Source organism: Aulonocara stuartgranti, assembly GCF_965226115.1.
Source record: "Aulonocara stuartgranti genome assembly, chromosome: 9".
Taxonomy (NCBI): domain Eukaryota; kingdom Metazoa; phylum Chordata; class Actinopteri; order Cichliformes; family Cichlidae; genus Aulonocara; species Aulonocara stuartgranti.
In genome coordinates this window covers 33,340,732-33,355,928 of record NC_138960.1, presented here as the reverse complement: position 1 = coordinate 33,355,928, position 15,197 = coordinate 33,340,732, and the positions used below count along the sequence as shown (strand labels likewise).

The 15,197-nt window shown below is 44.6% G+C and overlaps 1 protein-coding gene across 1 annotated transcript; it reads left to right on the top strand.

Annotated features, from left to right (window-relative positions):
* Positions 1-6,279: 6,279 nt before the first annotated feature.
* rpl22l1 (ribosomal protein L22-like 1) lies at positions 6,280-8,282 on the top strand. The gene is made up of 4 exons (XM_082546644.1): positions 6,280-6,374; positions 7,573-7,683; positions 7,887-8,008; positions 8,082-8,282. Exons 1-4 carry the CDS (start codon positions 6,366-6,368, stop codon positions 8,224-8,226), a joined length of 387 nt encoding a protein of 128 aa, XP_082402770.1. The 5' UTR covers positions 6,280-6,365; the 3' UTR covers positions 8,227-8,282.
* Positions 8,283-15,197: the final 6,915 nt, after the last annotated feature.

Sequence of the window (15,197 nt, the reverse complement as noted above, 5' to 3'; positions counted from 1 at the left end):
CCTGGATGAGTCCTTCTTTGCTGTGCTGCTCCCCCAGCACACCACAGCATAGAAAAGTACTCCAGCAACCACCGACTGGTAAAACATCCTCAGGAGCTTCCTGCAGATGTTAAAAGACCTCAGCCTCCTGAGGAAGTACAGTCGGCTTTGGGCTTTTTTATACAGGTGCTCTGTGTTGCATGACCAGTCTAGTTTATTGTCCACCCACAGCCCGAGGTACTTGTACTTGTTGACCACCTCCACCTCCTCCCCCTCTATCTGAACTGGCAGTGGACCTTCTCTGGACCTCCCGAAGTCCACAACCAGTTCCTTAGTCTTTGAGGTGTTGAGTTGCAGGTGGTTTGTGTGACTCCATGCGACAAAGTGCCTCACCAGACTTCTGTACTCCTCTTCCTGATCATCCCAGATACACCCCATGATGGCTGTGTCATCTGCAAACTTCTGAATATGGCATAATTCAGAGTTGTAGCAGAAGTCAGAGGTGTACAGGGTGAAGAGAAGAGGGGACAGCACAGTTCCCTGTGGTGCTCCTGTGCTGCTGACCACAGTGTCAGACGTGATGTCCTTCAGCCTGACGTACTGTGGTCTGTCGGTGAGGTAGTCGGAGATCCAAGCGACCAGGCAGGGGTCCACCTCCATCCTGTTCAGTTTCTCCTGAAGCAGACCGGGCATGAAACATGAAAGAGACTTTGCTGCATCTGATCAGTGCTGACTGAATATGAAGTTTAGTCACAGCCAGCGTTCCCTCTAAGCTGCGCGTGCGCAATTGCGCACTGCTGGCACGATCTCTGCGCACAAAAAAATCTAACCTGGATTGAAATTAAAGTAAATATGTTAACAATTCTGTTCTGCAGTGTGAGTCAGTGACTGGCTTCTCCTGTATGGGATCAGAACGATGCCACATTATCCCATAGTGCAGCCAATGATGCGATTCACATTCGTATATACGCAGCTAATCAACGTCGCTGACAGGCTGTGACAGCGTCCTTATGTGCCGACACCGGTGTTTTAGCAAAGCGGCTGATGTGGAGTGAAGCCACGTTAATGACAACGTGTACAATCATTGGAGACGTGAGCAGGACAGACAGAGCAACTGACGGACAAAGTGTGGACTTTATACCAGTTTTTAAATTGTGTTGATCGGCCACGTAAAACCAGAGTTATGATAAAATATCTGCAATGTTTGGTTTTTATATTTATTACAGGAAGAAACTGTAAAAACGTCGTTTTATAAGGAAAACGCTGGAAAGCCTGCGAGCAAAAAGAAAACCAAAACCCCGCCCTTTCCTATTGGCGAAAAAATGTACCATGTTGACCAATCAAAAAAATGATATGGCAACATGGCATTTAAATGTTTAGGGAGGGGGAAGTTTTAGGGGTGATGGGGGTTTTGAGATGTGAGAGATTTGTGACGTTTAGCACAAATCTTGTGTAGTTAGTGTGTAGTGAGTGTGTAGTGAGTGTGTAGTTAGTGTGTAGTGTAGTCAGTAGTGTTGTTGTGTGTCAGAACAATGAGGCGACTGCTGAGTGTTACAGGTGTTACAGCAGTGATACATCTGCTGTTGTCAGGCCTGCAGGTATCAGGCTGTTGTTCTCCTTCATCTCATAGTGGACAGAAATATTTTTGGAGCGGCACAAATAATTTGTGTGGCATCAGATTTGATGCAGAACAGCTGATTGTTCTGTAAATAGTTTGAAATGTTTATTTAAAAACACCTTGGCTGCATTTTTAGGTAAACAGCTGCAAAACACTTAGTTTGCAAAACTCAGTAACTTTTTTGAAGAAGTAACTAAATAATTAATTGCCCAACATTGGTCATTATTTACTGTATTTTGCAGACAGTTACAGACTCTCCCAGACCACAGACTCATAATACAGTCAGAGCTTTATAAAAAAGAAAAAAGAAAGAAAGAAAGTTGTGTTTTCAAAATTGGTTTAAGTTATTTTTCCTTCCAACAGTGTTAACATGCTACACAGGTCATGAACAAGATTTCTTCTCATTGTAAGTGGGCTAAAGTAGTTAATTAAAAGTAGTCTAACATAAATGCTGTAATTAGATTATTTTAATAAACATGTAACTTGGATGATTGGATGCTGGCGTGACCACAGTGCACACGTCTGCTGTTGCTCACAGTGGTCCAGGGGACGCTCAGGGAGTTTGTGTGTTCAGACACATGAAACATTAGAGGGAACACTGGTTACAGCTGCTGCAGATAAAACTGTGTGTGTGTGTTACGAGTTTTGGTTAGTAAGACTTAACAACTGGTTGTAGGTGATGCCGTCGTACTGGTTAATCTCTATTGTGGTGCATAACCTGTTCCAGACCAGGTTAGGTCTGCAGCATTAGTTACCATAGTGATGCATCCTGGTACAAAGTGAGCAGTCGAGGTTAACCGTTGGTTTACCTCGATGAGCCCAAACCCTGCTTCCTAGCAGTGGCGTCTATGACGAGCTTGCGCGACTGTTAAAACTCCCGCCTGACAGGATGGAGACACGTTTTTAAAGCTGCGGTTGATACAAACTCAAACATGTTGAGCAGTCTGAAGAATTCAGACACAAAATACGAACTTCTTCATTTTATCTTCCCTTCTGGCTGCATTTTAATCAGGCATGTGAGTGAGCAGTGTTACAACGGTTTCCATTTGTTGCACCTTTACAGGGAAGCAGCAGTTTAACTCCCTGAAATCTGTCTCTGTGCAGACACTCAGCTGTACTTATGTCACTGACCTCAAATTGCAAACTTCCCTGAATGTGCTTTCTTCTGATTGGCTGCCACACCCAACAGGTAGAACAGCAGCAAGAACTATACCATTACCTTTGAGTAATGCTGATCCTGGTGTTCTGTAGTGATGCTGCTTCTGGGTGGAAGGATGTGCAACTGCTGTTCACTGATGCATGAATACACAACTCTTACTGAGTTTAACAGAAAACTCCAGGTGGTTTCATTCTCTTACAGCTGAAGTACAGCTTATCTTATCTTAGATCAGAAGCTGCACACTGACCTCTGCGACCACTGAAAATATGAATCTTGTTTTCCTTTTAGTATAAAGACGATCTGTTCTGAAAGTGTTCACATGTACGAGTTGGAATGTGTGTCCTCGGTTTTTCCTTGCTGCAGTTCATAGATAAACTCTTCAGATCAAAGACATCCGAGTCATCCATTTCCTGACCCGTCTGGCTCTGGGTTCCTCTCCACCTCCTCCTGCTCTTCTAGTGGGTCGCTGAGGTGTTCCCGAGCCAGCTGAGACCCCAGTGTGTCCTGGTCCTGTCCTGGAGTCTCTTTGAAGTTGGACATGCACAAAACATCGGACCTAGCAGGCGAATAATGGTGCGATCTGCCCTAAAGGAGTTATAGATTTAAGACTGTATGTGAAGGATGGATGCATCCACCTACATGCGTTTTCTGGTCTCGGGATCCATTATTTCAACAGTGTAATTACTATTTTTAAGAAAATATATTTTCCAGTACCTGCTTAGACCCACAGCATATTACTTCTTATATATCAGCATTAAAAATGCTCTAAAACGGTGAAAACAGTTGAGAAGTTTAGTTATGATTAGCTGAGGTGAGGCCTTGCAGACCACGCCCCCTACCATCACGGCTTTACAGCATCCAGATGGGTGAGTTATTAAAAGAAGATCAACACCTGCATTGTTTTAATGAATGTATCCACGCAGACCAAAACAGTGTTTCTAACAGGCTGTAAACATATTCAGAGTCCAGTGAAATAATTAGAAAACTGGAATATAAATTGATTAAAATGTTGCACATTTGCAATTAACGAACTTTCAGGGTTTAGGGTTGGGTTTGGTGATGGCACATGTTAAATGAGCAGGTTGTCATAAACTAGAAGACGCTGCCTTTCACATGGAAGATTTTCCTGTGAGTTGAAACCAACTCCTGTAGTCCTAACTCAACCATCGATGGGCTGTTCATGATCTCCTGGCTCACAGCTGAGGTGATCCTGTCAGGCGTGCTCTGGTAAAATGGGTGCAGGGAAAGTAGTTTTTATGGTTCAGTTTAGTAATACTCGTGTTGGGTGATGGAACCATATGTATGCAACCTGCAGCACATTGTTTAAGCAGATAAGAACCTGCATGAGCGGCTGAGAGCGGGTCTGAACAGAGAGAGCTGGAAGAAATGGATGAATGTCTGCAGCTTCTGCCTGCAAACACACAAACCCGCACAGTGCAAACACTGCACTGCACAAGCAGCAGTCACGGGGGCTCAAGTCCATCAGATGGGCTGTAAGTAGGTAACGTTTATTTATAAAACAGCTTTATAGGTCAGCCGTGGCAAAAAGACGACTCAGATGTAAGAAGACCTGCAGACACGAGGTGGGAGGAGCCAAAAACACAGGCAGGAAGCCTGACTTTGCAGACGTGCACAGATTTAAAAACAAGAATTTAAATTTGAAATGAAAAGCACTGCAGATCTTTCATATGTAGGCCACCGCTGCCCAGGTCCTAATCTGTGGAGCTGAAGTTCACTGAGGAGAAAATGCTCATCAAAGATGATCACATAAGCAAAGAGGCCGTTTGCTCCGAGGTCAGCGTGTGGATCAATCAGTTTATGAGTAATACTGAAGAACACCATCATGTACACCACCTTTCTTTTTCAAATCTACGTCTGTTTCCTGCTCACACGGCTAACCACGGTTCTCCTGGCCACCACACGGCGCTTCCTCCATGTGGGGATCCTGACTGTTGGCTCACTTTCAGAGTAGACGGTTTCCTTCCCAGCAGGAGAGGATCTAATGTTTCTGGCTCTTTCACGTTTTCTAAAGACATTTCTACTTCCTATCAGACAGTGTTGTGGTTTACATATTATCTCTTCCTCACTTCCAGGAGGAGACACAGATGCCCTGGGATTGTGTCATGAAGGGCATCCGACATGAAAACCTGACAAAACAAACATGTGGCGCTACCTGCTGCGGTGGCCCGTCGTGGATAAGAGAGCGTCTGAAAGTCTCTTATGCTGGAACGTGACTAAAATGCATCAGGAGAGACGAGCACAGCAGTGAGGACTAATGCCCTTCACTGGTTTCCTTTTACTGGAAATTACAACCAAAAAGAGGTTGTGTGTGTGAGAGATCCCCCCCTGAAACACACACACACACACTTTTTGACCACTAGAACTGCTAAAAATATCTCTGGGGTGCAATCGGTTTACATCATCGACCCAGAATGCATTTCACACAGAGTAACGTGTACCAAGCGTTTGGGACGTGTAAACGAATCAGAGTGTTTGTAACAGAGTGCTTTAGTGGGGGAGGACATTTGGAGCATGTTAAGGAATGTAATGGGAAATATGTATCTTTCTAATGTTACAGGCTTTGATTTCAGGTATATGTGTGGAGGGTTTGATTGTAATGTCACATTTCTAACCAGCACATCATGAACTGTGAGATTTGCTGCAGACGCCTGCTCCTCTGTAACACGCCTCAGAGCCTGGGCTGCACACCCACTGTAAAATGTAACGTTTCTCATATTTCCTACTGTTACTGAAATACAGAGAAGTTGAAATGTAGGAATGAACAGATGAGGATTGTAAAAGAAAAAGCTTTAACAACTTTGTTTCGCATGTAAATGATTATAAACCACAAATCACATTTTAGTTGGTGGCATGAGGGAGCACACATGACTGTAGCTGCACGGTGGGGATTTAAATACTATTTAATGAATCAAAACACCTGATCACGCCCCGTCCTGTGGAACGCTGCAGCTTCTACTTTAGTGCTGAGCATCTTTTGTTGTGCTGAAGTGGCAGCAGCGGCGGGCACGCCCTGCCTCAGTGCCTCATGTGAAGATGAATCACTCACTTGCCTGCATATCTGCACAGTGAGCCAGACTTCAAACCACAAAGGCTGAAAAAATGGGACCCATCGAACCAGTTATGGGTCCTCTGACTCATCGGGAGGAAGTTTTTCCCTGTGTGTGTGTGTGTGTGTGTGTGTGGTGGAAATGTGGCTCAATGAAGAGGGCCGAGTGTGTGAAGAGGCAGTGAATGATTGACCGGACTCAGCAGGTTTATTATCAGGGTGTTTTTGGGCTGCGGTTGACCTTTGGACTTGCATCCTCGCTCACAGACAGCAACAACAGCTGTCAAAAAGTGTGAAACTGTTTGTTTTCAGGGTAAACGCGGGTGACACTTGAATGTAACTGTTGCTGTTTCATCTTACAAACGTAAACCAAACGCAGATTAAACGGTTTTCACTCCAGCTGGAGCTCTGCGCTCGTTAAGTCGACCCATTTTCCTGATCCATGTGCTTTTACAGCCCGTTCACCATATTTGGTAGGGCGCCGCGCATGACGTCACAGCTGCGTCACCTCCGCTGCCTTCTTTCTCGTCCGAGCTCTCAACATGGCGCCGGTAAGTCCTGGCAGCTCGTCCGGTTTTTGCTTAATTTGTTCTGAGTTTCTTCGCCTTTTTGTTTCTCTGGCACTTTGATCAAGTCCCATAAAAGCACCCATCGTTAATGACGGGTGGCTCTACCGAGAAAACTTTATTTACATCCAGAAAACTAACAAGTTAGCCGCGTTAGCATTAGCTCGTAGCACTTGGTCACACGTGTCTCATTCTGATTGCAGACCAGACTCCACAGAGAAAAACGCGTATTTGTTTCTTTAAACAGTTTTAATACCTGGAAGTCTACCGGGTTTGGGTTTGTGGCTAGTATCTGTGTATTTTAGGATACACAGGTGAATTCGGCATAACTTAAAGTCATGTTCCCTGGTCTATTGTCACTAAATAAGGAACATTGTCTATCATATTAACTATTTTGTTCTTGAGCTTTGGTGCTATTACTGGTGTTTGGGATCACTAATCATGGAACTAAAATAGACGCCAAATCTCATGAGTAAAATAATGATAACTTAAAAAAAACCTCCTGCCAATCCAAAGGAAAAATACTTGTCTTAATTGAAAGCACACATATTACATCCATTGTACATGACAGGCTTTAAATAAAATGTCAGTCCCATACCTGCAAAACTGGTTTCTACAAGACTGAATCTGGCAGAGATTGAATGTCCCTTTTTTTTTTTCTTCCAGGACTTGAGTCCATATCCAGACAGACATAATATCAGATATTTAACGCAAGACATTCGTTTTGAGAAAATAAATGACAGTAGGGACTTGTTCAAAGCCTCACTGGAAACACAACAGCACGAGCCAATAAACAGAGCCTGATGCGTCTTTTAAAACGAGTGACCTCAAATTTTTTATTATTTTTTTTATGACTGTATTCAAACATCAACCAAAAGCATCAGGAAACTCCTCACACACTGAAACTAAACATTAGCACTGAAGGGTTTATGTTTGACCGAGCGGCTCCGACTCTGGCTTATTTTTAGCTTTAGGTCTCCTCGTCATCTTTTTTCTTTAACCATCCGGTACCCGGAGATTTATCTAATGTCATTTGAAGAAACAGACTTTGCATAACTCAAGAACCATGTGGTGACGTCACTTCACCACTGTTACCTTGGAAACCAGCTATAGCAATAAGCTTTGCTCACTATGTTAGTTTACGCGTGTTCTAGTAAAGTTAACATGTGAAACATGATCACAGATCAGAATGAAGAGGCCAGCTGGTAAGAAGTCCAAGAAGGGGGCTGCATGGAAGTTCACCCTGGACCTGACCCACCCTGTGGAGGATGGGATCCTGGACTCTGCAAGCTTTGTAAGTCTTCTTGCAGTCGTCACTACTTTAGGAGAAATCCAGTTCAAATCGTGTCCCCCAAAAGCGACAAATTAATTTATTAAAGGGTAAATTTGGTGGTTTTTGCAAGCAGCTGACCCAATCTGTGGACTAGGGCGCCCTTCCCTAGCTCCAGATTTACTAGGGTTCTCTTCCCTAGTGCATTACTATGCTCTATCCAATAGGAGACCTTCCTTAAAGAGAAGATCAAGGTGAATGGGAAGACGGGGAATCTGGGTGACATCGTCCAGGTCGGCCGCATGAAGAACAAGATCAACGTGACGTCTGAGAAGCAGTTCTCCAAAAGGTAAAACGAGAAGTGTCACAAGAACCAGAGAACCTTCCTGGAAACGGTTCTGATGGTCAATGTTCTTCCACAGGTATCTGAAGTACCTGACAAAGAAGTACCTGAAGAAGAACAACCTCCGCGACTGGCTGAGGGTGGTGGCCTCTGACAAGGAGACGTACGAGCTGCGATACTTCCAGATCAGCCAGGATGACGAGGAGTCCGAGGCAGACGAGTAAACAGCTGCAGCCACATCTGTGTGTGCGTCAGCGGGAGAATAAATGTGGGAAAGAAATCTCGTCTGTGTCGTGTTTTTGTCTGACAAAGTCAGTCCTGCAGCGTCCTGCTTAGCTGGTGTATGAAATCATGTTTATCAGTTTTATGGAGCGAGTAGATTTTATCAAACATTCCCAAAAAAATGTGAGAAATTTTAAAATTGGTGAGGAAGAAGCAGAAAACATGTCAGCATACATTATGTAATGTGTACTCTATGATCAGTTGTCAAAGGAGTAAAGAAGTGAAAATATGAATAAAATAACATTTTATTAGGATCAGAAAACAGAAGCAAATAAAATGAGAAGCCAAAGACATTTCCAGTATTTACACAGAACCAGTTTAGTCTGTTATTCCAGTTAACTGCTGTTAAAGTGACAAACTGGTTAACTGTAATAATCTTCCAGGTGTAGCTAGTTCTACTTCATGCATCAGCAGAGTAAACACACAGCAGGGCTGCACTGTTCATATACTCCTAGTTTCGGGGTTCTTAAAGCACAGCCTGCATGTAGGTACAGGAAGTGATGCACTGCTGTTTTCATTCATCCAGAGATGGGCTCAGTTTTCAGTTCCTGCTCTGCTGTCCTCACACCGTCGCAGGCTTGGCTTCCCTCACAATGATAAATACAGGTGACGTCAGATGTAGCAGGCACCTCTGTAAGGATTATAAACCATCATCCTCTGAATGAATATAAGATTGTCAAATTTGGAAAGCTGTATTAAAAACAAAGAAAGGGGAGACAGCTGGTTTGGACGTGTAGAGGACGGATCATGAATATTTTGGACAAAGGATACTGTGGATGGAGCTGCAGTGCAGGAGGAAAAGATGGAAACCACAGAGGAAGTTCATGGATGCAGTCGAGAGTGTTGGTGTGACAGCGATAGGTTGAGATCTGGGCAGATGACCCGCTCTGTGCACCCCTGGAGGGAGCAGCTGGAAAAACAGGACAGGCTGGTGTATAGGAGGTGGCCAAGCAACCACCAGGTGGTGCACTGGCATGTTTAGTTTATGAGCAGCATCAGTGTGATATAACGGGATACAGCTTAATGATATTGCTTGAGCGCAAAAAAGTGTCGCACAAATTCTCAAAATGATTTGAGGCCCAGAGTTCCCACAGAGACACAAACGCCTGCAAAACGAGACATAAAACTTGACACAAAAAGAACTGAAGATGCACCAAAAGATGTAAAATTGCTTTAAGAAATGATGCCCTATATTACCCAAAGTATTCACTCAGCCATGCAAGTCACTGAAATCAAGCATCAGCATGCAGATTGTTTCCACAAACATTTGTGGGTCGCTCTCAGGAGCTCAGGGAATTCCAGCGTGGTACCGTGATAGGATGCAACCTGTGCAACAAGTCCAGTCTTAAAGATTCCTCACTACTAAATATTCCACAGTCGTGTGTCAGTGGTGTTATCGTCAAGTGGAAATGATTGGGAACGACAGCAACTCAGCCGTGAACCAGTAGGCCATGTAAAAATCACAGAGCGGGGTCGGTGGACGCTCAGGCACGTGGTAAACAGAGGTCACCAACTTTCTACAGTGGACACTTGTTCTCTTAGAGGATAAATCTCACTTCTCTGTCTGATCTCTGTCTCAATCTGATGGGTGAGTCTGCGTTTGGTGGGTGCCAGGAAGAATGGTACATGTCTGACTACACTGTGCTAACTGTAAAGTTTGGTGCAGGGTGAGGTTATATTCATGAGATGGCCTCAACCTTTAGCCCAACCAAGACATTTTAGATCATTTCATGCTGCCAACTCTTCATACATGAATGTGCACCAGTGAACAAAGGAAGGTCCACAAAGACAAAGATAAGCGAGTTTAGTGTGGAAGAACTTGACAGGCCTGCACAGACTCCTGACCTTAACCTGACAGAACACCTTTGGGATGAATTAGAAGCCTCTGACCCAGGCCTACTCATCCAACACCTGCGCTTGGCCTCACAAATGCACTTCTGGAAGGAAGGTCAAAAATTGCCATAAACACACCCCTGAAAAGTCTTTCCAGAAGAGTTGAGGCTGTTATGGCTGCAAAGACTGGGTCAAAATCCAATTGCACCCTATAGATTAAGTCAGGATGTCCCTCAGGTTCACATGCATGTGATAGCAGACGAGCGATTTTGGTAATATAGTGTACAAACTAACTACGAAACAAAAGCCAAGAGCGATGAAATGAGAAAGAGACAGAACAAGATTTTTAAAAACGGTAACATACATATTTAAGGTACCGTACTGCATGAAGATTCAAAAAGAACGACAGCCATAACAAATATAAGCTTTACCAAAAAGGAAAGTCTGAAACTCTTGAAACAACATTAACACGGGAGTCTATGAGGAGTGAAGCGTTTTGGAGGCTCAAGTGGACACTAGAGGAACTGCAGCAGAAGCAGAAAGGAGCTGCAAAGGTCAGTAAAAATGCCTCCAGGATTATGAAAAAGTTACAATAGAGAGATGTTTAGACTCTTTTTCAATTCCGATATCTTCTCATAAAGTCTCAGTAAAACAAGGGCAAAAAAGTAAATTACACTGAAACAAAGCCTCACGGGAGCTGTAGTTGTCCTAATCAGGCACTATTGTTTTCTTTCACCTTGAGCAGCAGTGAATAAATTTGCACTCTGGCTTCAGGGGGACGTGCCAGCAGAGTCCATCCCCTCGGGTCAGCTCTGTGCTCCTGTAAGAAGCGCCTGGGATAACTGCTTTATTCCCGTAAACAGAAAAGGATGTTTTATTTTGCTGCTGCTTTCTCTGGCAGCGTGTCTGGATTCACTCCCATCTGCTCATCTGTTGCATATAAAGCGTGAACCTCAGGAATCCACCTCATCTGCTCTGCAGTCAGCGGCTGGTGTCATCTCACATTTATACGATGGGTGTTTATTACAGAAACAGTTCTCTGGAAAAACCGTTTACAGTAAATTTGAATCTGCATAGAAACTAGTAATTGACACTGGCAATAACTCAAATATTTGCCTCAAAATAGTCCGGGGAGCAGCAGAAAATGAAAACGCTGATAAATGTCGGTTCAGTGGTTGGCAGCTTGTCAGTAAATCCTGAAATTGAGACTTGAGCCTATGTTCTTGATAAATAAAGCATTAAAATTATGCATAAAATTTTGTTTGTTTTTAACTGAGCGAGTCTCTTGATTGGGCTCAGTTTCGCTCCTGAAGGTGTGAACATCTCTGAGCTCAGCCGTGTTTCCCACAGACTGTCCTGTGCCGACAGTGGTGGAGTGTCCTGTTTCGGCTGCTTTATACCATCATGCAACTGTGTATGCAGGTAACGCTGTAATCGGACTCTGTGGATCAGGTGACGAGCAACAGCACATATATACAGCTGCACAGACAGAGTGTAGACTGATGGTTTTATTTCAGAGGGCCAGCTGGGTGCTGCTCCTGGTGGGAGGGGGAATCCCTGACTGCTTCTTCGGTCCCTTTCCTCAGTGCCTGTGTGTCAGTCTGTACAGGGTTTCCAAACAGATTATTTCTTCAGCAGATGCAGCAGTTTGAAAACCACCTCCGGGTTCTGATACATGTTCTCAAAGTTACATTTCAGTTTAAGAAGTCCTGGTAAGTTTTAAGCCTGGTGTTAGTGTACTGCAGCACCAAACAGACCACACAGACTCACACTGACTCGCAGTGGGGATGTAGCTCAGTGGTAGAGCACATGCTTTGCATGTATGAGGTCCTGGGTTCGATCCCCAGCATCTCCAGGTTTTATACCATCGAGCTTCTGCACTTACTCAAAGACATCCACACAAAACAAATAAAACTGAGGTCAAAATGTCACGTGAAACAACTACAGGTTACAAAAGGTATACCCTGGTTTTAAAGCACAATACTGCAGAACGCACACACCAAAATGCATCATTTATGATGCATGTTATCATAGATAAGCTATAGTTGAAGCAAATAGTCAGGATGGCCGAGCGGTCTAAGGTGCTGAGTTTAGGCTGCCGTCTCCCCTGGAGGTGTGGGTTCAAATCCCACTTCCAACAGTTGCTTTTGTCCAAGTAAATGTTCAGAGGAGCATGTTACTAAACCTCCTGAATTCCTACATAATTTCCATCAATAAAGTATTCTGAAACTGAAATCTCACAGGCTGCTAGCGCTGCAGCAGCGTTGGGTCCGGGACTCTGTAACCAGCAGACTCCAAACACAGCACCCTCAGGCCCTTTTCCTGATCTTTAATCACATCTCCCTGTCCTCCAGTCTCCCCACCTTCACCCAGTATGTCACCTGCCACACCAGAGACAATAAAACATTGGACTTATTGTATGCTAACACCAAGGAGGCAGCTCATCACCTCTCCCTCCCCTGGGGGGCTCAGATCACAACCTGGTTTGTCTCCAGCCTGTGTATAAACCTCTGGTACACAGAGAACCAGTTGTTAAACGCACAGTGAGGAAATGGTCGGCAGAGACTGAAGAGGCCCCGAGGAACTGTTTCCGTTCCACTGTGTGGGAAACCTCTGCACCAGGCTGCAGGAGACTTGGGGTGGGTGAATGACCTCAATAAATATTTTAATAGGTTTGATCAACCACCCACCCCTCCCCCCAGGATCGTCCCCCCTGCTGCAATCTCCCTCATCTTCAGGCGCTGCCTGTCTTTCATATCAGGACTTCACAACCCAGCTCCCAGCCATCACACCCACCCCCGGCTTCTGTGGACTCCAACATACACCGCCCTCCCCCGAAACCCCCTCTCTCCATCTCAGCACTTCAAGTGAGGAATGAGCTTCGCAAGATCAAGGTGCAGAAGGCTGCAGGTCCAGATGGCGTCAGCTCCAGGCTCCTGAGATGCTGCGCAGATGAACTGTGTGGCATCTTAGGATGCCTGTGAGGTCACAGGGCTGTGTCGCTGGTCTGCTGTGCTAGCACCGTTCCTCTTCACCCTCTACACTGCAGACTTCTCCATCAATTCCCCACGCTGCCACCTACAGAAGTTCTCTGACGACTCTGCCATAGTCGGCTTCATCACAGGTGAGGACGACTCAGAGTACAGACAGTGGACTCTGGACTTTGTGGACTGGTGCCGGAAAAACCAAGGAGTTGGTGGTGGACTTCCAGAGACGCAGACCCACCACACTAACAGCGGTGAACATCCAGGGAGTGGACATTGAGATAGTGGACTCTTATAGGTACCTGGGTGTTCACCTGAATAAACTGGACTGGAGCCACAACACTGATGCTCTGTACAGGAAGGGTCAGCGCAGACGCTACCTGCTGAGGCAGCTGAGGTCATTTGGAGTCCAGGGAGCGCTTTTAAAGACCTTCTATGACTCTGTGGTGGCATCTGTCATTTTTTACAGTGTTGCATGTTGGAGCAGCAGTTTATCGGCAGATGAGAGGAAGAGGTTGGATAAACTCATCAGGAAGGCCAGCTCTGTTCTGGGATGCACCCTGGACCCAGTGCAGGTGGTGGAGACAGAAGGACTCTGGCCAAAATAACATCTCTGATGGACAGAGTCTCCCAGCCCATGCATGTAAATGTTGCTGAACTGCAGAGCTGCTTCAGTGACAGACTGCTGCATCCTCGATGCATGAAGGAGTGTTTCTGCAGGTCCTTCCTCCCTGCAGTGTCAGACTGTACAATCAACACTGCTCCCAACAAACAGATGTTTACATCAGCGCTGTAACTGCACTATTTTATCAACTGATTCGCACTACAACCTGGGTTTGCCTCTTATCTGTATTTAATTTTAGTAACGGTACAGTACTCTGTTTTTGGTAACTATTGTCCTTGATGTAAATATGTAAAAATTGTGTGTTTCTGTTCTGTGTCTTGTGTACTGTTTGTTTGTATATGTGTCTTTCTTGCTGCTGTTACACCCAAATTTCCCCTTGTGGGACAATTAAAGGATTATTCTATTCTATTCTATTCTATTCTATCGATTCTTCAGTGGTAGAGCGCGTGCTTCGCATGTATGAGGTCCTGGGTTCAATCCCCAGCATCTCCAGGTTTTATACCATCAGGAGTTGATCAAAGTTCAGAGATGATCATACTGAACAAACAACCATGAGGTCAAAAACTAAAAAAAACACATCTCCTTAAATTACCACAGAAACCCGCCAGGCCGAAAACCTTTGATGGTCTATAAAAATGTGGGGAAAGAATCTGCATAGCACTATAATCACAAGAAAAGTCTAACAGACTCAGACGGCAATAAATCAACACAAAATGTCCACAAGACCCAAGAAGAGCAGCCAGCAGCTCCAGGTTTTATGCTTCTGAAGTTGATCGACGTTTTGACCTGAGGTTAAAATGACATGTGACAAGGTTTATAGCACTAAACATGATAAGTCCTAAATCTTTCTGGCTTTCAGGAAACTATTAGGAAAAGTAAGACAAAAAATGTCCACAAGACTCAAGGACCATCACGTCTACGCTGTGCGTTTGTCAGGTGATTCATGAAGTTTGGTTACTATTAGCAAATTGCGTTTGTGTGCTGAGAGACACTTTCAAAGATATCTACACTGTACAAATAACCACGCAGTCAAAATGTCCGTCACATAAATGTCAACAACATACATGTGACAATTACAAAGAGACTCCTGATGTCAGCAAGACATTTGTTCGGCAACCTCACACACGGCCTCGCACGACAGGTTGAGGTTAGGTCTCAGAGTGATTTCACTCATAACCTTTGGTGATGACCAACTCCTGTTTCCACACCTTGGCTCCTGCGATAATGCACATGATTAATTGTGGGTCAACGACCTCCTTCAGGAACAACCCTCACCAGGACTCTTTACCAAATTGTTTTAAGACTGAAAAAGCCTCTTAAGAAGTGAAACATCTTTACAAAACTTCATGAAGTCCAGTTACTTTCCCCCCCAAAGCTGCTGAGAGTTGCCTTGAACTTGGTTGCCTGACCAAGTTTTTTCCATCAAGCTTCTGGAGCTTCTTGATTTTTCTTGATCAAAGTTCAGAGATAT